At 48.0% G+C, this 22,497-nt stretch overlaps 1 protein-coding gene across 2 annotated transcripts in view; it reads left to right on the forward strand.

Annotated features, from left to right (window-relative positions):
* The first annotated feature begins 14,870 nt into the window (after nt 1-14,870).
* Nucleotides 14,871-22,497, forward strand: part of LCMT1 (leucine carboxyl methyltransferase 1) — a 1,102,354-nt gene continuing 1,094,727 nt past the window's right edge. Inside the window, exon 1 of one of the 2 annotated variants that reach the window (XM_069647366.1) lies at nt 14,871-15,259. In XM_069647366.1, coding sequence (XP_069503467.1) covers nt 15,171-15,259 — 89 coding nt within the window. In that variant the 5' untranslated portion in view covers nt 14,871-15,170. The remainder of the gene's footprint in view (nt 15,260-22,497) is intronic. The other variant, XM_069647364.1, reaches the window with a different exon arrangement.

Here is a 22,497-nt window from a genome sequence, read left to right on the forward strand (position 1 = left end):
AGAGCTTATACTAAATTGCGTAAAAGAACCCTTGATTACTTTATCAAATTACTGATCTGTTTTCAGATATTGGATAGTGTGCAGGGCACGGGAGTTCCTAGATAACACTTTTAGGAACACCCACCTCTTTGTTCAAAACCTAGTAATTGGCAGATGTTCGCAAAATTAACAATACATCTTTCTCTCTGTGACGAGGCACCCGGTATAAGCAGACAGGGGCCGAGGGGGGAAGCTAAGGTCACACTAACTCACACACTTCACTCGCCCCCAGGCAAGTCGCCACCTCTCCAAGGTCTCTCACCCTTGTTTTGGGCTATCATTTCATCCCTCCATACACCTCCCAGATCTTTCTTGATTGATCGAGGGTCCAACAGGTTTATGTTCACTGGTCTGATGTTATCTGGTACGTTGGAACTCAGGGGTACTAAAACCAGAGTGATATAACTTAGAATTAGGAGTGGTGGGGGTTGAGGCCTGTGTCCTCCTTCTTGTAGGATTGTGTCTTGTAGAGACACGCATCCCTCCTCCCGTGGCCTTGCAGGCACATCCTTCCCAGGGCGCGAAGGTTGGTGTAACGCTCACCTGATTCCCACGGAGGCGCTGATCTTGGCACGAAGGTGTCTGTGACTCGAAAGGTGATGTGCAGAACCCGATGGGCTTCTGGGGTCGAACCTCTTCGCACTGTGTGTCGAACTCGTAGGGTGAGGTTTCTGCAGGTGAAAGAATATAGGGGTTAATGGTCTGGGTTGTTCAATGTCCCTCTTCCTCTCTCTCCCGCTCCGTAGAGCCCCCAGGTCAACGTGCTAACCTTAGATAGGTGAATGCTGGGCTCTCCATCTGCGTCTGGTGCAGGGCGCTGTTGCCAGTTCCTTCACTGGTGAAACATAGGCCTCTTGGACTCAGAAGACCGTTACCTTCGTTAACTGCACGAGCAGTGAGTTTCCAGACACCTTCTTAGTCTTTATAGTCTTTAGGTGCAAGGCACGTTAACATTGAACAGGACTTCGTATAATGCTTTTCTCCCTTTTGTCTTGCAGGACTCTTGAGGAAGATGGAGTGAAGCGCCTGGAAATGCGTGAGTAAATGCAAGCGCTCTGTCTTTTCCCTTGCAGCGTAGTTCGTGCTGAAGAGACACCGGAGTATTGCAGGCGTTCTATTGCGAAGAGCGCGATGGGCGTAAGTAAATACCTGTCTAATGTCTCTTCTTTTTGTCTTTCAGAAGTTGCTTTGCAGCGCCGGAGTCCGCGGAATGTCCGTAAGTAGATACAATGCTTTTATCTCCGCAGGCGGCGATGCAGTGTGAAGAACTCCAGAATTCGTGGAGTGCCGGTAAGTAGTGACAATGCTTTTGTCTTCGCAGGCGGAGGTGCAGCGTGCCGAAAATGACCGCAGCCGATGGATCAGGTGAGTAGCACTGCGAGTTAAGGCTGCCTTGCTAACCTGCTGTTTCTTGTCTCTGCAGGTGCTGCTGTCGACTGGATGCAGGAATGGTGAGTATTCTTCTTGCAGATTCAGGATCGTAAGAAGAAAGGCTGGAACAGACTCGGTGAGCGTTCTGCTGCAGATGCAGAATAACGCGAAGCACGTTTCGTCTATCGGGTGTGGTTTAAATAGCCTTGGAGTGATGAGGCGTCTTCCTCCACGGCCCCGCCTAGGTAAGAAAAGAGTTCCAGTTCCAGATGCTTTCCAGTGCTGAATCCAGGGAGTGGAGCTTGCCCCACCCAGGTAAGAAAGTAGTTCCTGTTCACAGAGGAATTCTAAGTGGCTGGTAAGTAAGCAGCATGGTCTGCTGCAGGTAAGTCCACCCAAGCATCTGCACACATATTATGAGCCCGGCGCTTCCAGTGCCGGGACCGATGATTCTGATGAGCCTGGTGCCACCGGCGCCAGGACAAGGTCCAAACGGTCCCCGTGGGGACCGGCTGGTGCCTAGGATTAGGGTTAGGGGCCTGCTTCCAAGGACGTTGGGTTGGTCCTGGCTCCTTGGAAGCAGTGATCATGACAGTTGGCAACATTTTTAGGATAATGAAGGGTTTTATGGGACTGTGCAGCTCTGGCCTTTCTCATCAGTGTGTAGGATACAACCTATTCCCTTGCTCATGTACGTGGCCTAGGCCTGGTGTGCCGACTGCTGCGTTACTTGTCGATATGGCTACTAATATCTAAGATGGCTGCTATTCTCGCATATGTGCTGCACCTATAAAGCATGCAATACTGTAAATGTACAAAAGCCTTAACGGTACCCCTAACCCCACTCGTCTGTTACAAGGCCTTTGCCTTATCCTAAAACGACTGAGGGTGCGGGAGGAGCGGGTCCCCTTTCCCAACATTCCCCCCTTTCGTTAATTCCATATTAACGAATTCCCACGCTACCCGTTCCACCTCCTCTTTCGCTCTTTCCTCATTTTCCAATTTATCAGCCTGAACATATGGTGGTGTTCCCTACCTAGGCACCCATGCTCTACCAATGTGGTGTAAACTCTGTCCAGATTGCATACTCCTCAGGTGGGCAAGTCATAGAGATATAGCGCCCATCTCCTGTTAAATCTACCCAATATTCAACATAATGCTTGGGGTCAGGTGGGGGTGTATTGATAGTGCCGGGAGGGTGTAAACGCTGGCCCATCTGCACCATGTGTGTCTTATTTGGGTCATCAGTTTGGACAGCACAGTCTTTTATGCCCGAGGTGCACTAGAACCCCCAATTGAAACCATCATCATGGCACCGTAAGGCACTGCTTTGGCACAACATCAGAGTCCAAGTGGGCATGCACAAAAAAGGAGCAATACGAACACAAGGACAGGCACCAGCATCTTCACAATAGCCCACATCCTGGATGGTGCCCAGGCAAGAATGTCCTTAAACCAGTCATTGTTTTTTATACCAGCTTCACTTTGCATATGCGAACCAAGGGTGTGCAGGGCTCCTATTATTTGCATCAGGGAGCCATTGACAGCATCGTTTGGAGGCAAGAATGATTTTGCAGCAAACCACTCCTTCCATGGCTGTGAGCAAGTCGAGCATACATCTGTTCTGAAGGGTCATCAATCTCAAGGCACGCATCTTGACCTTATTGGTTGAGACCTTGCTCTGTGCCAGGCAGTAAGAGAGATTCAAAAACGGTTTCTTCTTTACTGAACAGTCTATATTCACCAGGTATTTCTCTGAGCAGTTCAGTCTTGAGACAGGTAATTTGAACTTCTTCACCTGCGTACATTTTGTTTCTTTTCTTTTTCAGCCAGGATATGGAAGATGGGGGACTGTGCCAGGCTTCTGGTGGGCCCCCCTAATGGTGTACTTGGTGTTGAGGCAAACCAGTCCTTCAACCACATTGTGAGGTGATCTTCAGTGATCACGAGAAGCGCGGAGTGAAACATGACCAGTGAGGAGTAGCCCCTGCATGATGGCGGGAGGTGCAAGTATGCCTGCTGTCCACACACCCAATAATAATTCAAAACTGCAGCAGTGCCTTTCTTGAGATCTGGGATGAACAAGGTCTTATTACATCTCTGGTTGGCCCCTACGAAAAAACAATTCCTTCATTGTGAATACATAGTTCACAAGTCTCATCCTTTTACACCTTCAATGGCTTTACATAGCTTCGATCCATGTCAGTTTTGCAATATGTTAATTCCAGAATGGTGCACATGCGCCATTCACTCAGGCCAATACCTCATCTCTGCACCCCAACAACAGTCCTTCTGCTGCACAGCTGATTGATTGCCACGTATTTTACGCCTTGCACCACTAGGTATGGCCTCTGCAGACATTGGATGCTTCTAGGATTTTGAGTGCATGAGGACTGGTCTGGTTCCTAAATGTCTAATTGCACACTCTGCACCTGGAAAGTGCCTCGCAACCTACACAGTGCAAGATGAAGTAGGCATTGAGCCTCTAAAATTGGTAATTCTTGTGGTAATAATACCTTGGGTACCCCAGATGCGTGCGGTAACAATGAGCAGACATAACAACTTCCATTGCAATTGTAATTGTTTATTTGTAAGGCGTTTATACAGAAGTGAAGGGCTTCAAAGTGTTCACTGTTTTTCTTCATACCAAACTCATATTTGCATACCAGCTATTGGAAAGTTCATGGTGGTGAACATCTTCTATTATGTCGAGTCCTAAGCCTCTATAGGGATCATATTTGTCCCTACTTGTCTCCCTTTTGGAATGCTTAATTGTGGGGGAACTCAAATGTATGATCATGTTAGAAAAAACATTAGGAAAATAAATTACATGGCTATGTTTGTAAGCTTTTTCATTCTGTCCTCTGTACTATTTATATTGTGAATGGTAACATTAGGTTTTTGCTAATTGCAGAAACATTGTTAGCACTAGTAGTGCATGTTAATGAAAAATTAGAAAAACTGGTATTACTAAAGCAAGCATTACTTTGTCCCCCCTTTTATATATTCACACCATATAAAAATACAACTCCAATATATTCCTAGCCCGAACAGTGACACAACGAACACTACAGGTATATAATGCAGTGCACAAATATATGAATAAGAAAATCTCAACATTGATCATACACAGGGCCTCCTCACGAGTCGGGCGGTAGGCCTAAAATCTGGCAGTAATGGTATTAGTGCCTCCAATACTGCTCTGCTGGATCACGAGTAGGTGCAAATTCCACCGGACCCAAAACATAGCAGTGTTATTACAGCTGACGATATTCAAGCCAGCGTCATTCCAGCTGGGATTAGTAGCGCCGACAACACAACGTGCAGTCACAGCCCTATCACAAGTGTATTCTTGGTGGTAGTAGCGCCGAAAACCAGCGATAATACAGCTGAGAATTACCTCCAGCTGGAGGTAAATTAACCCAGGTGCCAGGAATAAAGGCACAGGTGAACACAATGCACACCAGGGGGCTACATGAGACCCACCCAGGCCTCAAACACTGTTTGCAACACCATGCTGTCATTATTTGATGCAAGCTGGGACAGGCAGCTGCTCAGGCTGTGCCTGGCCCTTTTGATCTAGGACAACCAGGCTAGGGCACAGGGAGTACGGGGGTGGGGGTGTGGAATGAGGAGGAGGAGAGCACCCCAAGCAAGGCGAGCACCCATCCCCAGGGTCAGGCCATCACTCTGGGCCCTCAGTGACACCCATTTGGTAACAGAGTACCGCCTGGACAGGGAGACCATCTCTGAGCTGCTGACCACAATACATGATGAAATTGGGAGCAGGACTAACATCCGCACAGCCGTGCCCCCACTGGTGAAGCTGGAGGCAGTACTGCAGTTCTTTGGGACAGGCCCTTTCCAGCACTCCATGGCCATGATGCATGGCATGGCACAGTCAACATTCAGCGCAGTCCTTGGCCAGGTGCTGGATGCCCTTCTATGCCATGTAAACCAACACATTGCACTGCCCACCACCCAGGCCCAGGGGAATGACAAGAAGGCATGCTTCTATGCCACCGCACAATTGCCCAACGTGATAGCAGCCATCAATTGCACCCATGCTGCGTTGGTGCAGTCCATGGTGGTTCCATGAGGCAGTAACACTAACCCTCCATGAACGTGCAGGTGATCTGTGGCCCTGACCTTATTACCCACTGCTGTGCCCGCTACCATCCACCCACGACTCAAGCACATTGCTGGGATACATGGAGAGGCACAGAGGACAACGGACCTGGATAGTGGGTGAGTACAAACCCAGCCACCGATGCTGTTGTAGAACAAGTAAAAAAAGGGGGGATAGACACAGGAAGCATTGCATGTCAAGAGGGGGCACTGGCAGCTCCTGTGCAGCACCTGCACCATCAACGGGGAAAATCCAAGGGTGAATGCACACATCTACCACACCTGGACACACACATGGTGATGGACACACACTGCTGGCAACACTATGGCACATCAGACCATATCAACCACAGTACACCTTGAATGTGCTGCAGCGCAGAGCCACACAGCAGCACCCAACAGCATTTTCACCGTGCCACAGCCGTCTTCCTATGTGCAGTCAACGTCACATGCCTCCGAACAGCTGCCGCAACAACACAGTGTGCATGTACAGGACAATTAATGCATGGCATGACATACAAAGGAAGCACACCCATTACACATACACAATGCATGGTCTGGATGCAGACACATTCACGAGACAAATGACTCATGTTGCTGTTCCACCCCATGCAGGTGACTCTGGATATTTATTTATTTGTATTTATTTTTTAAATGTATAAAGCGCACTAGTAGCCCAGGGGCATCGAGGTGCTGGTCCAAGGAAATGTAGTAGTTACATAGTACAAAGATTGCTACTGGTTACAATAAGCATAGCAATTAAGAGCAGACAGACAATAAAATACAATGAGTGGACAATGATCACCCAGCAATAGAGGGTGATGGCAGGTTCAAACGATAAGCATGGTCTTGATCGCTTTGCGGAAGGCTAGGTGGGATGTTATTCCTCTACGGTGAGGTGCTAGCGAGTTCCAGTGGGAGGCAGCAATGAAGGGGAAGCCGGAACCTCTGGCGCATGTTCTCGAAACCTTAGGGACTGTGATTCGGTTGCTGTAGGGGGTTCTGGTGGGTTTGGCACTGTGTGGTCTTGCGATTCTTTGAGAGAGATACAGGGGGGCTGTGTTATGTAGGCATTTGTGTGTGAGGGCCAAGGTTTCTATACACAGCTGACCTGGCTGATGACCACTGTGCGTGTCCCATGAACACCACATGACCACGCCTACAACCATGTCCACAGCCGGACACGCATATGCATAGAACGCACCTTAGGACTACTAAAGGCACGATTCTAGTGCCTAGATCGCAGAGGAGGGGCTTTGATGTATGCACCAGAAAAAGTAGGAAAAATAGTTTTGGTGTGTGCAATGCTTCACAACATTTGCCTCAGGAGGAATGTGCCCCTATCCCTTGACGCTGACAGGCTACACCCAGTGGAAGAGGAAGGAGATGACCAGGTGGCCAGAACCAGGGCAGACACACACAGGGATGAAGTGAGGGATGAGAGACTGGCCCGATAGGCACTGATAGACTTTTACTTTTAGCACGGTGACCTTACCCAATACACAACCTGCACATATTGAATAAAGAGCACAGGTACGCAATCATGAATGTCCTTGCATTGTTTTGAGTTAAACAGGCTTTAATGTGACTTTTTCTACCTGCATCCCCTCTGCCCGACCCACCACAAACACCCCAGCACACTATTCCCTATCTGCCCACCCACCACCAACACCCCAGAACACTGTCTCCCCGACTCCCACCCACCACCAACACCCCAGCACACTATCCCCCTCCACACACCCATGACCAACACCAACACCCTATGCCCCCACGCACCACCAACACCCCAGCATAGTATCCCACCTCACCCCAGCCACCGCCAACACCCCAGCACACTACCCCTCCACCCACCACCCACACCTCAACACGTTTCCCCTCCACCACCCAACACCAATACCCCAGCACACTATTCCCCCTCCCCCACCCGACGTGTCCCTATGGAGCACACTCAGGCAAACAGTACGCATGGCGGTCATGAAGGCAGTCCCCTCTTTTCCCGAGCCCCAGCTTCGGGGAGCGTGAGCGTAGCTGGCGCAGGGAGCACTGCCGAGGCGTTCCCTCTTGGGATTCCTCCGTGGGGGTAGTGGAAGATGAGAGAACTGAGGCTGCCATCTGCAGCTGCTGGAGGACATTACTTTCCCTCATCTGCTCTGCGAATGCCAAGTGCCCCTCACAAAGCTCCCGCACCCTCTGGCCAAATCCAGAGAGGGAGGCTGTGCATGTTTCGACTATAGCCCCGGTACGCGCATTGTCCCGGGCCATCCTCCTTGTGGCTGCTCTGATGGCTCGATTGATGGCCTGCACTTGTTCATTGTGGGCAGTGGCAATGCTGTTCATGTGGTGCTGGATTGCCTCCATGGCATCAAAGCGCTCCATTACAGCACCCAAGGCGGCTGTCGGCTGAGGTGTGGTGCTGGGACATTGCCTGGTGGGACTTCTGACTGGGGACCCATAGGAATGAGTGTCTGTATCTGGCTCCGGGGTGTGTGCGTGTCGGCGCTGTGCTTGGCCCTGTGGCCTTGGGTTGCGCTCGGTCTCCCGACTGGGCTCTTGGGTTGAGTGTGTGATCGATGGTGCTGTCTGCTGCTTCGCGTTGGTGCCTCCAGATTGGGAGTGGAGGAGGAAAAATGAGACGCCTAGTCGGTCTCCGCTCCTGCCACTGTGCTTGCGTTGCCCGTGGCAATGTTCTTCTGGGTTTGCGCTCGTGGAGAGATGCCGGTGCCCCAAGGCTCCCCTGTTACGGTGTGCGACTCCACTCGTGTCAGGCAGTGATTAACACTGTCCACGCCACAACGGTTATAGCCGGATGTTGGGGAGCGGAATGAGCAGGTTCCGTGTGGGCGGGACGTCAGCTATGGCTGGGTATGGTGCCGGGGAATGCTCCGGTCCGAGAGTCGGAGTGTGGGCATTCCTGGGAGGAAGTAGGAAGTCCATGTTAAGTCTGCTCCCCGAGACTAGGCTTCGCAGCTGAGGCGGTAGGCAGTTTCAGATCAGGTAGGCAGCTGCCATTTTGCTGCTGGGTTAATCTCTGCATCTCGGCAAAGCACCGAGCAGAAGAACTTCTGGATCTCAGGCCGTAGAGGGACGTCAACCAGTCAAAATCTGCAGCAGCTCACCAGCTTTCGAACACGCCGTCTTTGGATGCGATGGGTTCAGATTTACCGGTGCATCATTGTTGGTTGTGTGGCACCAGCCGGGAGCCCTCACAGAGCCGATCCGACTGCCATGGCTCCAAGCAACGCCCCCCAGGACGTCTCTTCTACCACCCTCGCAATTTGGATTGCTTAGTCTAACACAATTTCCTTCTGAAGAATACATTTATCTTGTACTTTTCTTTTGTTCGTGTGGACTATGAGCATGTTGCAGATCCTTTCCTCTGACATTGCTCCAAAAGCGCACAACGCCACCAATTCTCTTCGCTTGACTACGTAATCGTCCACGGGTTCCACCGGTTCTTGCTTCCTGTCATAGAATCTGATTCTGTGTAGTACAACATTCTCTTTACATGAGAATCTCTTGGCTATTCTCCTTTTTGCTTCTTGATAAGCATCTTGATAAGCATCATCACCTTCTCCTGTTGGGGCTTCTTGGTTCAGGCCTGCAAAGGTTCTGTCCTTTCACATTCACGCATTCAGTAACATGGCCTTCTTGCGTGCAGCTGGATAGCCTGTTCCACCCATAAGTCCCAGGTAAGTTTGAAACAAAGGCTCCCATTGGAGCCATGGAATGACTGCCTTGCCTGGTACTTGCAGGAACGGTGGTGGTGGCGTTGCTCCTTGCATCGTGGGGTAGTTGGGTCACTCCGATCCTCATCGCCAATTATGTTGTGGTTGTGTAAATGATCACACGCAGGCAGGAGATTGAGTAAGTGCTCTTTTATTTACATAGCACACATAACTCTGACTTTACACCCCAAAGTACCTCTCAGCATACAGTGCAGTAATTGCTGGTATTGTTAAAATAGTCCTGCTGGCAGTTCCTGTATTTAAGGTAAGTACCTAGCCTTGCTTCGGCAGATCAGCTTTCTGTATATGCCTCTCCCTGTGCTTGCTAGCATTAATGTCAACTTAATGGTATGCAATATTGTTCTTCCTCTTTATCGTAACTAGAACAATTAGAGTACTGTACACTTGCTCTATTAGAGTCAGCACTTGCATGCGTAACTATCCCTGACATGATCAACCTGCCTACCAGCGGCCTGTGAACCTCATAACTGCCTATCAGCGTCTATCGTGTGTATTTGAGATCACACACAGAAGTGGATCTCCACATCACCTCAATCATGTACTTAGGATCTATAAAGGTTCTAGCCATAGCCTTAATAACCTGCTCCCTCAGCTCTTACTTGCCAGCGGGACACACTTGTAACTCCAAGGCTAAACCCTTGTCTCCTACTAGCTGAAAACATAACTAATGCCAGAATGGTCTCTCCCAATCTTACCAGATCTCGGCCCCTACCTCAGTCGGATCAGATTAGACCTACTTATTTCCTGCCACCATTGTTTCCCACTCCAGATAAACCAACATCAGTTGCCCTTACAGTCGCTAGCCCAACTTGCCTTCTGACCCCTTCCCAGTGGATTCAACAATTTGCCACTAGACCTAATCCTAATCAACCATGCCCTGTCAGCCTCAGAAATCACAGGCTGGGATCCAGGTTTAATAAAACTCCCCCACCTCCCCCTATCGGGAGTAATATACTGAACTCACAAACGCCACTCAAGACTAGAGTCAAACCTAAACTCCTTCAACCAGTCTGCTCCGCAACTACAATCTTGCCTACCTGACCGTCAAGATAAGAACCTGCCAGTGATTAAAGGTGTACTTATCAATGGCAGATCGATGGTAGCCCATGCTACAGACATCGCCGACCTCATCATTGCAAATCAGTTAGACTTTCTAGCCATAACAGAGACTTGGCTTCACCCAGGAGCAGGTCCTGCTTTATCTCTAGCAATTCCTGAGAATTACTCTATCCACAAATTAGATAGAGAAAATTCCAGAGAAGGAGGCATTGACTTCATTGCCAGAACTTAACTGGGACTAAGGATCACACATCATCCTGTGTTCCTATCAGGTGAACTTCTGTCAATAAAACTATCACTATCAGCATCCCCTACGATCACCATGCACCTCTTATACAGGCCGCCTGCCCCCATCTCCGCGTTTGAGGAAGACATAACGGCCTTACTCACCACTAATACGAAACGTGGCTCGCAAATTATAATACTTGGAGACTTTAACCTCGTTCTGAATGATCCGAATGATGCCAATGCTTCTACCCTTGCTAATACCATTTCAGAGGTAGGCCTTACCCACAGGATCAAGCTGCCTACTCATATTAAAGGTTGCACACTAGATTGGATTGCTGACCTCAACTGCAATACCTCAATATCATCCGTAGAACCCTCTGCATGGACTGATCACCATCTTATTTCCTTTTCTATTCACGATAATCTACAACTTAACTCTACCACTCAAATGGCCCCACCAGCCTTTACCAGAAACAAGCATGATATAACTGTTAAAATGTATTACCGCTTCTCCATTCCATCTTAAACCCTACAGATCTTAGTACAGACCCAGTAGTTTCTAGTAGAGCTTTATAACTCAACGCTCAACCAAGCTATTGATAAAATGGCTGCGCTAAAATTATGTAAAGGGAAACCTCGAGCTCACCTCAACTCTTGTTTTACTCCCAATCTTAAAGCTACACGTAATGAAAAAAGGCATGCAGAACCCCTGTGGAAAAACAATCCCTCGGATCAGAATAAGGAAAATCTCACTAAAATATCTGCTAGATATGAATCAGAGATCCTCCAAACTAAAGAGACACCTTCAACAAGAGAATTATCAAAGCTAATTCCAGTACAAGGGAACTTTTTACCATCCTAAGAGAACTTGAATCTCCCTCTACTCCAACTGACACTTACATCAAAGACAATATTTGGTGCACCAATATCCAAGATGCACTATGCAAATAAATATCTCTGTTGCAAGAAATAAAAGAAGAAAAAAACAAAAAGAAAATAATAATAAAAGAAAAAAAAATCAAAGCCAAAAATGCAACCCTCCCACCTAACAATCCACAGATGCAGGTAGCGCCAAAGATTCTAAAAATAAAACAGATTAATCAGTTTAAATTTCCCCCTGTCTCCATCCACGAAGTGGAGAATATAACTTCACTTAAACCATCTAGATGCTTAGGGGACTCATGCACAGCATCTATAATCAAAGAGGCCCTTAGGGATCTAGCGCCTTTCTTAACCACTCAAATTAACTCCTCCTTTGACACATGCAAAGTCCCTACTAATCTTAAAGATGCATGGGCTCTAACCCTCTTAAAGAAACCTAACCTAGACCCTAGCATTCCCACAAATTACAGACTGATAACAATGGTACCATTTCTCCTGAAAATATTAGACAAGACAGCATACCTCCAGATTCAAACTTACCTAGAGACAAACAACTTGTTAGCACTTCATCAATCAAGCTTTAGAACGAGACATGGTACAGAATCTGCGCTCATTGACTTGAAAAACCAAATGGATGAGCTGAAGGACAAATGTCGATTTAGCCATCCTTCTACTACTGGATTTGTCCACCACCTTCGATTTGGTGGATCACAAAGTGCTTTGAAATCATCTGACCTTAGCAGCCCATTTCTCGACTGAAGCCACAGCTTGGATCCAATCCTTCTTAGATAATCGCTCTATGAGAGTGTTCTCACTTACGCCATCAGCAGAACCAGTACCGGTTACTTGTGGATTACCCCAGGGCTCCTGCGTCTCCCCCACTATGTACAATATTTTCACCAAGCCTCTGTTTGATGACCTTGATAATCTGGGTGTCTACTACACTAACTATGCGGATGACACTCAGATTCTCATTCCCATTTCAGGTGACTACGACATTGACGTGGCACGGATTAATGAAATTAACCTTACTATACAAGCCTGGATGGCCACACACAGTCGCTGTTTTAATGATAAGAAAGAGCTCTTGCTCATTGGATCATCAGGCAGACTTAACAAACTTAGTAATCACTTTAAATCATTCGACATTGATGGTATAAACATCAAAGTCTCCAAAGAGGTTAAGACTTTAGGCTTCTACCTGGACTCAGCACTGAACCTGAAAAAACAAGTCAATGCAACTGCCTCAGCCACAATCTATTCATTTAAACTAATCAAGGTTTGTAAACCGTTTCGCTCCTCTGATATTTGCATTACATTAGCAAGAGCTCTTATTCTGTCTAAATTAGACTATTGTAATGCACGCTATCAAGGAACTAGCAAAAATAATATTAGCAAACTGCAAACACTCCAAAATAATGCCCTAAGAACGGTGCTTAGTATCCCAAGAAAGCAGCACATTTCAAATGCCAGGTGCACCACTAAATGGCTCGCTATTAAGGATAGAATAACCTTTAAATCCTTAACCCTTACCTATAAATGTCTGTCTAACTTGGCCCCCAAATACTTAGTGGATAAATTCGCCAAACATACTTCTGAACGTCCCATCAGAACCTTGCATGCTAACTGCCTCAAGGTCCCAGAATTCCAGCTTAAGAAAGCAGCGGGAAGCAGTTTCCCAGTCATGGCAGCCCAGCTGTGGAATTCCATGCCTGCAGCCTTAAGAGCAGCCCCTTCTCACTGCACGTTTAGGAAAAAAACTAAAACGTGGCTTTTCTCCGCGGATGTACAAATACTGACACAACTACCATTCAGCACTTCATAACCTGAACATTCTGCTTGCCTATAAATATTTTTGTAAAATATCTTTTATTGTATTGAGATTGAAATTTGTGTAACTCATTAGTAAACCGGTCACACTGCTGTGATTCAATGTTGTAAATAATTGCTATTATCTGTTATTGTGTAAAATGTAACCATGTATTATGTAATGCACCCAGATACCCCAGGGTTTGGTGCGCTATATAAACAAACAAGTGGTGGGCCCCTATTCAGGTTACAGAGGAGAGCGTTGGGCAGCCTAACTTTCCAAGGCTTGCCGTGCTCGTAATGTCATTAGCGGGAATCTCTGCTCAATCTCGCAGTCGTTCCCACGACATTGGCACGGGACTTCCTAGAAGTGCTTTAGGCTACAGGAAATGACTGCCTCCCGCAAAATCACCCTCCCAGGTGCTCGAGAATGTTGGCATGTATGCAGTGCTGGTCATTGGGCTAGCTCTCGGCGGATCCGAGATCCAGCACCAGATATGGAGCCGGATCTCGGGATCCGGCCAGGGTCAGCCGCCCACGCCCATTAACGCACTGGAATACTTAAAAACAAAAAATGTTTTAAAAAGTGCCTGCGACGGCAGCATTGCCTCTTACCACGGCTTTGGCACTGGTGTGTAATGCACAATGCTCGTACACGTACAACTGATTTCTTTCAGTTGTACATGTAGCGAGCATTGTGCATTACACACAGCGGAGCATTGTGCATTACATACCAGTGCCAAAGCTGGCGGTAAAAGGCAATGCTGCCGTCTCAAGCGCTTTGTTTTCCTTTTTTTTATTCATCCTGTAAGTACTCTACCATCGCTTGTAATACCTTTCTCTCCATGGTGGTGTGCGTTGGTGGGGGGCGTTTGCGGTGGGGTTTGGGGTTGCTGGTGGTGTTGGATTCGGGGCAGTCGGTGGTCCTGGGGGCGGTGCGGGGTAGTGGGAGCCTCGCCTGGGAGCCTCGCCTGAAGCGCATGTGCAGGCGTACAGGCCGGGGTCCCGTGTGTCTGCGCGCCGGTCTCCGGGGCTCGCTAGTTGGTGTTTTGAGTGGAGGGGTGTGTGCGTTTGTGGTATGGTGGCTGGTGGTGTGCGTTGGAGGGGGGCGTTTGTTTGTGGTTGGGTAGCTGGTGGTTTGTGTGGAAGTGTGGGCTGTGTGTTGATTGGTCGGTTTGGTGCACATCGTCCTTTTGGATGGGGAAGCGCCTGCGTGGGTCCGCCCACGCTTTTGTTAATTAAGAAGAAGAAGCCCCTGCCACCCCTCGATTTCTTACCCCACTTAACACTGCCTGCCACCATTGACTTAAAGTCCCAAATACCATCAGCAGATACGTCGATGTGAGCTAGCTGCGAACCTGTGCCCATCCACATTATATTTGGAGGAAATGCCCGCGTATGGGCGAGTTAGCAGTTCACGTTCACTTTGGCTCGTGGCGTCTCTCTCATAGAACGACCTCTGAAAGTCTACAACTAGGAACGGGAAGTAATGAGTCAAGATAAGGAGTACGGCGCTAATAGTCACCATAATAGAACGTAAGCTGCATGACCATCTAACGTGCCGGTCACGTGATGAGAGCTCTTTGCTAGGGCCTTTCCTCTAACAGGAACTAATCATTACCATTATGATAGTGTCAGGGATAGACAGTGTGAGAGCTTGCAACTAACTGACGGGTGGGACTGTGTCACATTGAGCGTGCCATTGAAAAGGCTGCCAGATAGATTTAACATGTTTGGAAGATTCCAAGAACGACAAATGATTTTATAACTTAAAGCATGCCAATGTTTTGTCTTTCTTGTTGGTGAACTTTAAACGCAAGGGTTGCAGGGCGAGAGTTTGTCTCTGGTGCACACATCAGCGTTTGGGAGCAGCCACAGTCTGCTGTTACATAGAACCACCCCATCGCCATGTCATCTATGGTTCCGCCTGGTCCAGGCTCAGATGCAGCAGATGAAGCAGTCCGAAGCACTTGTGACGATGCATCTATATGCAAAAGGTAAAGGTGCATTTGAGTTTGGTCACTTTGTATAAGTAAATGGGATACCAACTCTGTATAGGTAATGTTAGTCTTTTACAGATGTAGGCACAAAGTGAACTTAGTTGAGTTTCTTGGTGGTTTAGTGTGTGTAAGTAGCCCGTTTAACTTCAGACCTATAATCCATTGAAGAGAGAAGAACTGCATTCCTATGTTCGCTTTTTTATTGGAAGGGAACTCGGGTTAATTAACATCAGTGTTATGATCTGCCTGCAGCCCCACCCAGGCCTCGTGCTGTGTCACGTGCTTGGTGTCACACCATCTCATGGGGTGAATAAAAGGGGCACACAGCTTCCTGCTACCCGCGGCTCATCACAGCGAAGACCCTGTGAAACCAGCCTTACTTGATAAATCTACACAGACCCTGAAGAAATCCAAACCACGACTACACCCTCAACCCGAGAAGATGGGAGTAATGAGGCTCAAGCCTTGGTATCCAATAATCACTGCTGATGTCAGCAAGAAGAAGAAAGAAGCTGTGCGCCAGTTATAACCGCAATTCAGTGCTTCTGCGTTTGACTCCATGAGCGCATGCAGGTGCAGGGTCCTGCCTGGGGGAGATGAAGTAGTTTACAGCGCCGCAGTCATTGAAGAGCACCTCGCTTGGGGGGTGGGGGGAGAGAAGAAGCGGCCTTCATCACTACATTAAGTAAATGAACTCCCACTTGGGGGGAAGAATGACATAGCTCGCCCGACGCCGCGTTAAGTGACTGAACTCCTACCTGGGGGGAGACAGGAGCCTAAGGTGGCTCGTTCCGGCCTGTGATTGAGGCCTGCAACCTGCCCCCTCCCCGCAAGGAGGTCTCCGCCTGGGTGCTGCCACAGGATGGTGGCCCAGGTAGCTGCATGTCCACAAGATCCCCCACCGCATTGTCGTGCACAAGAACTGCAGAGGCGTGGTAGATGTAGACCCCGGCCCCACAGGGCATGGCTTTTCTTGCTGGCTTCAGTGAGCGCCTGATTCCCCTGTGTCTCCTGGACAGATCTGATCTCTGCATAGCTGATATGGCCTCCAGTGTCCCTGGGTGTGGCTTTGCCAGCCTATCAAATGTGCTCTCCATTTTTTTCCCTGGCTAGTAAAGTTGCCCCATGGTCACATTCCCCAGTGCACTGTTAAATCGCGAGGCATATCCCACGTTGTGATCCTGCATGTTCTAGATGATTAAAATAAGTACAGTAAAAAGTTGGGATCCTGCATGTCCAACATGCTTAAAGTGGACACAGCAAAAGCTGTGTTCCGTCATGTCCGAAATGCTTAGAATTTGATCCAGTAAAGGTGCATGTCATTGATGCAGCACCTATCCTGGATTAATAAAGTGTGTTTTGTGTGTGTGCAATGCACAGTGCCCCACTGGCTGAGTTTCTTTTTTTTCTGTTTTATAAAACATTTAATTGTTTTCCGAAAACAAGTCATACAAACATACATCACATTCCATACTGTAACCCATCATGGCATTGGTAGGCATATATAACAATCATGTAGATAGATGTGCTAGATCCCTTCTGTTCATCCCCGGGCCAGCACCTGGCATTCCGAAAGTTCTCAGACAGCCCCATCTTCCCATTTCCCCCATATCTTATCAGCTTTGGAACTATTCAATGGAAGGCAAATGCAGAACGTAAAGATTACCCCGACCGCCTCCACACTCGGTAATGAAACCCAGAGAGAAAGTGCGCGACTGTCGGGGAAACACTCTGGGGTAGAAAACCCTGACAGGATGCAGACTTCGATGTGTCGATCACAGCGTGAGGACGGCGTCTCCAATGGAAATGGCAGTTCTATGCGGGAAGGCTTCTTCTGATGGCATAAACAACAAGGTAAGTTGCGTTGCAGAAGAGAAGAGGGGAAGTACAAAGAAGGTCAGCTAGGATAAGGAAGATCCCAAACCTCTTAGTCTGTAAATCTGCGAATACCTGAAGCGATCCCTGAAAGGACGGATTCTGAGAGAACTGAAGGACGGGAATTCTAGGGGATAATCGAGAGGTCAGTGGGAGCCCTAGGAAATAGCAAGATAGAGACTGAAGGGAAGACAATGCACTGTAGAGACTAATTACCCGAGAGGAACACCAGAGATGGGAACGAAGGTTAAGCTCCTGGCGGGAATACAGGAACGGTCCTTGGAAATGGACAAGCCGGAGCGTCTGGGAAGAGAATCTGAGATAGGACAGTATTAGTACGGAAGGATGAAGGAAAGTAGAGGTAGAGAGAAATGAGAGCACTTAGGTACGAACTCACAGAGCATCAGCCAAAACAGTAGCGACGCGAAGATCAGTCAAACTTGTGCCGTGTATGGTATCACGTGAGTAGTTCGCAGCATCCCTGGCGAACGTGCAGAGACTGCAACGTTGTTCTCAGTGCGGACTGTTCTGTGGTCCGCCATCTTGGAAGTACCGATCCGCGTTACACCGCACAATCGGTTTTGGGCCCAAAGGGACCAATGTGTTGTGTATGTAACATGAAGCATCCCAAAGTTTCCTGGAGTCTTCGATTGTTCTCTCCCTATGTTCTCCTTATGAGCTAAGAACGCTAGTAATGTCTGATATTGCATCCCATCTATGCCGAAATGCAATCTCTTCGGCCTGTACTTTAGGCAGATATTGTAGAACACCTCCAAATCTCCCGTGTGATAGAATTCTGTGAGTCCCTTCAGATCTCTTGATAGTTTTATCAAACACAATCTTCTCAAGAGCTTTGTGTGGAGGTGAAGATGGAATCAACCACTTCCTCTTGCGTTCCTGCTCCTCCGATAAAGGTCCATGTGCACATTGGTGAAAATGTAGGTTTTCTGTCCAAGAGTGAACGTTGGAACAGTGGTGCATTAATGAGCGCCATTTTTCAAGTAGAATTTCCACAGGCCCACCACAAGCTTTGGAGCTCCACCAAAGATGGTTGCTCAAAGACTGGGACCAATGTAAAATATTTTCAGAACCATTTTTTTTTATACCAGCAGCTGTGATTTTATTTTTATTGATTGATTTGGCAATGTGCCATACATCAAATCGATGGCAAATGTTTGGAAACTGCTCTTGCATGTCCTTGGCTATTGAAACATGTCTGTTGGTGGCTATGAGGTCTATTTGCATTCCCCTCGATTTAGAGCTATTCCAGGGATTTTATAAAACCATGTTTCTCCATGGCCACTGAGGATTTACATTCAGACACCTGCACAACCACAGAACTCACAATTGTTTAAGTTTCCACGTCCTGAAAGTGGTATGTGCAGTACTTTGCTGAAATTCCGGGGCTGTCAAACTGTCCATCGCCAGCTAGCCTGAACCGCTTGTCAGCGAATGTCCTTTCAATTGACGTTTGTTCAATTTTCCAAGCTTCACTAATAGCAGGGAATAAATATTCTCGTTGATATTTGTAGTACTGTGTTTTAGAAAGGAACTGGAGTCCCACAAATTGACAGTAACTGGACAACTTAGTAAAAGTTGAGCCACTGAAAAGTAAATCTGCTGCACACAGTAGATTTCCAGCTGGCACTTTGCCCAGCATCGGTTGAGCGGACCATGCAAATGTAGCATGGAGCAGGCCACAGGTGGCTTGGATTTTCAGGTTAGTGCCTTGTAATACACGAGTCACATTCACCAATGACTGTCCACATGCTCCCCCCCCCTCACTGGATGGCCACATTTCAGCACCAGTATAATCTCTACAAGGCAGCTGTTGAATACAATGTATTTGTGCTCCTTTATTAGACTATTGTCCTGCATGAATGTGGTTTGTGACTCAACTGCATTGGACATATCGGCCGAACAGGACACACTGAAGTCGAGATCTTTGGCAAGTTCCTCAGTCAATTGCGTTGAGGCTTCAGCGTCTGTTATTTCAGCTGGTGTTATTTGAACACAAATTGGAGAAACCATCAATGTCGATTGTTTATTGGGTGGCCCTTTTTTTGCGGATGTAGATTGTGTGAAGGGGTCACTGAGTAATTCAAAAGCGTCTTCCTTATGTTCAGTTTCTTCTTCATCTTGTCGAGTTCTCAAATTGTAGCAATGGTCCAAAAACCTTTGCTTGCTTTGCCGGTTACATTCAATTAATTTTCTGACCATTGGGCATAAGCATCTCGAGTCTGCTTATTGGCTGAACTATGCCGCGCCTCAATATTTTCTCCATGGTGAAGTCTGTTTGGCAAGCAGCATCTTTGGTTTCATTTGTTGTCTGTGTCTTCATACTTCATTTTTCTCTGGGCCTCTAGGTGATGGGTTGTAAAAACATGTTCAATGTAAATCCAACATACAGTATATAGCACTTTAGATAAAAATAAAACATGTTATGAAGACAACACCAGCCCGAACCACTTTTTGTAAATTAAATTGTTTGTTGGTTACCGTTGTTTTCTTGATTTTCTGTGAAACCGTGTTCTTCACTGTAATGACAGCACCAGAAAGCTGGTCTGCCACCTCTAATCCATGTGCCTCCTTTTCTTTTTATTTAACAATGTTTATTTTAAACCAAAGCAAGGTGACAATAGCATGATATGTACAATCGAAAGATATTCAACATTTGAAAATCCCCCCTTCCCCCACCTCTCCTCAGCCTGCCAGCTAGAGTCAGAGTTTCAGCCGGTTGCGTCTTCCATCTCCCACTCTCTCTCGGTCCGCCCTAACCCTTAGGGGGGGTCTTTTCAGAGTCCAGGACCCTCCTGGCTCTCTGGGGTTTATAGGTTAGAGCTGGGAATTTTCTGTCGTAGTCCATGAAAGGAGCCCAAATGTTTTGGAAGCGATGAAGCAGTCCAGCCCTAGCTACCGTTGCCTTCTCTGCGATCAGGATATCCCACATTTTACCCCACCATAAGGGCATGATAGGACCTTCAACCGACTTCCAGAAGTGGGCGATCTCAATTCTTGCTGCCAGCAGACACTGAGTCAGTAACTTGGCCCCCCTCCCGGATCTCAGGTAACTCCTAGTACCAGGGCCCTTGGGAGAATAGGTTTAGGTTCAAACAGGATAGCTACTCGGGTGATATTTTCGATAGTGGCTAAGCATTGCTCCCAGAACAGCTGTACCTTCGGACATACCCACCACATGTGAAAGAAGAAACCTGGCTGGCCACAAAGCCTCCAGCAGGTCTATCGCTCGGTTCATATGGTGTAACCTAAGGAGGGGATAATACCAGCGCAGCAGGAGTTTGTATGCGCACTCCCTGTTGATGATGCAGGAGGACGACGGGTGTGTCCGTGACCATATGTCCACCCAGGTTTGGTTCTCCACGGGGTGTCCATAGTCTGCGTCGCATTGCGCCATACAAAGGGTTTTCAAGACGAGAAAGTCACCCAGGAAGCTCTTGTATAAAGTGGAGTTCCTTCCCCGAGCCGGGAGTTCTTTTAGTGTCAGTTTGAGGGGATAGGGGGTTTGTGTTGCTGCTTGGAGAGTTTGCGGATGAGAGCACCAGTGACGGAGTTGGATATAGGAGAACCTATCCGTCTCCGCAAGCTGAAAAGTTTCCTTGCATTGTTCAAAGGTGCAGGGGAGACCCCCCACAAAGAGTTGGCCCAAAGTCTCAAGGCCCCTTGCAATCCAGTTCCTGAAGTTCTGGGGGCTAGCTCCAGGTGAAAATGCTGGGTTATGGAAGACTGGTGAGGAAGGACCAAGACCCCTTGGGAGGCCCTTGCGCCTCAGGGCCCCGTCCCAGACAGATAGGGAGTGTTTCGTGGCTAGTAATAGGTTGTTGCATTATCGCCTCAGTGGGGGCGGAATATGTAGGAGGAAGCATAGGGGACGGGGCAAACGGGATTGCTCCAGTTCTACCCATCCAGGGCGGTTAGAGGACACAAGCCAGGCATGGGTTTGCGCTAGCTGTGCCACCACCTGATAGCTCCGTATGTCGGGGACTTCCAGTCTACCCAGCCTCGAGTTACACAACATTGTCTTCAGGGGAATCCTGGCCCTCTTGCCCCTCCAAATGAACCGGAGCATTTTCTTCTGTAGGCCATGGAGAGCGGGGGGCGGGATTGCGACAGGTAGGGAGGTGCAGACATAATGGAACCTGGGGAGGAGGTTCATTTTACAGGCTGTGATACACCCCTTTAACAAGATTTCTTGTAATGCCCATCGCTTCAGATCCAGCTCCAGCTCTTTGAAAAGCAAGGGAAAGTTAATGCGATATATTTCCTTTGGGTTTGCGGGGATCTGGACCTCTAGCTATGGTATCGCCTTCTCCTGCCATTGAATCGGACATAGCGGGGCCAGGGATTCCCATTCCACTGGGGTCCGGCCACTTCCCAGGGCTACTGATTTATTGAAATTGATGGAGAAACCCGTGACTCTCCCATAATTATCTATTTCTGTGAGGGCGTGCCTTAGCAAGGAGTCAGTTTCTCAGATGGTGAGTAAAACATTGTCCGCATATAGGGCTATTATGTATTGGGAGGGGCCAACCTGGAGACCTTTGATGTTGTCATTCAATCTGATTCTTTGGGCGAAAGGTTCCATAACTAGCGCAAACAGTAGTGGAAATAGGGGGCATCCCTGTCTGGTCCCATAGGTTAAGGGGATTAGGCTGGAGAGAGAGCCATTAATTCTAAGAAGGGTTTTCGGGGACTGATAATTGGCCAGGACCATTCTCTGAAACGCCAAACAAAAGCGAAATGCCTCATGAGTGTGGTGCATAAAGGTCCAGTCCACTCTATCAAACACGTTTGTAGCGTCCAGGGCCATCAATACCAATTTCTGAGAGTCTCGAGAGGCAAGGTCTATCAAATTCAAGGCTTTACGAATATTGTGCCCAGTGGACCTATTTTTAATGAATCCGGTCTGCTCAGGGTGGATTATGTCGGGCAAAATGGGTGACAGGCGATTAGCAAGAATTTTGGAATAGATGTTAGCATCTATGTTTAGTAGGGCAATGGATCTATAAGAAGCGGTATCTCTAGGATCTCTCCCCGGTTTGGGTAGAAGAATAGGGATTGATTCTTGCATGGAGGAGGTTAACGTGTCTGAATCCCTGAACGATTTGAAAAGGGCCACTGTAGGAGCAACTGGCTGGGGGCGAAAGATTTTATAGAATCTGATGGAGTATCCGTCCGGGCCAGGAGCTCGGGGTTTAAGAGATTTTATGGCGTCTTCAACCTACTTACCTGTGATTGGAGAGTCTAAGCTGTCTCGGACCGAGGCCTTCAGCTGGCGAAACGCTGCCTTCTGCAAGTATTCCTTTTGTTCCTTCTGGTCTCGTGGGGGTGCGGTCATCACC

This window comes from Ambystoma mexicanum, chromosome 2q, assembly GCF_040938575.1.
Source record: "Ambystoma mexicanum isolate Mex_15411 chromosome 2q, UKY_AmexF1_1, whole genome shotgun sequence".
In the NCBI taxonomy this organism is placed as follows: domain Eukaryota; kingdom Metazoa; phylum Chordata; class Amphibia; order Caudata; family Ambystomatidae; genus Ambystoma; species Ambystoma mexicanum.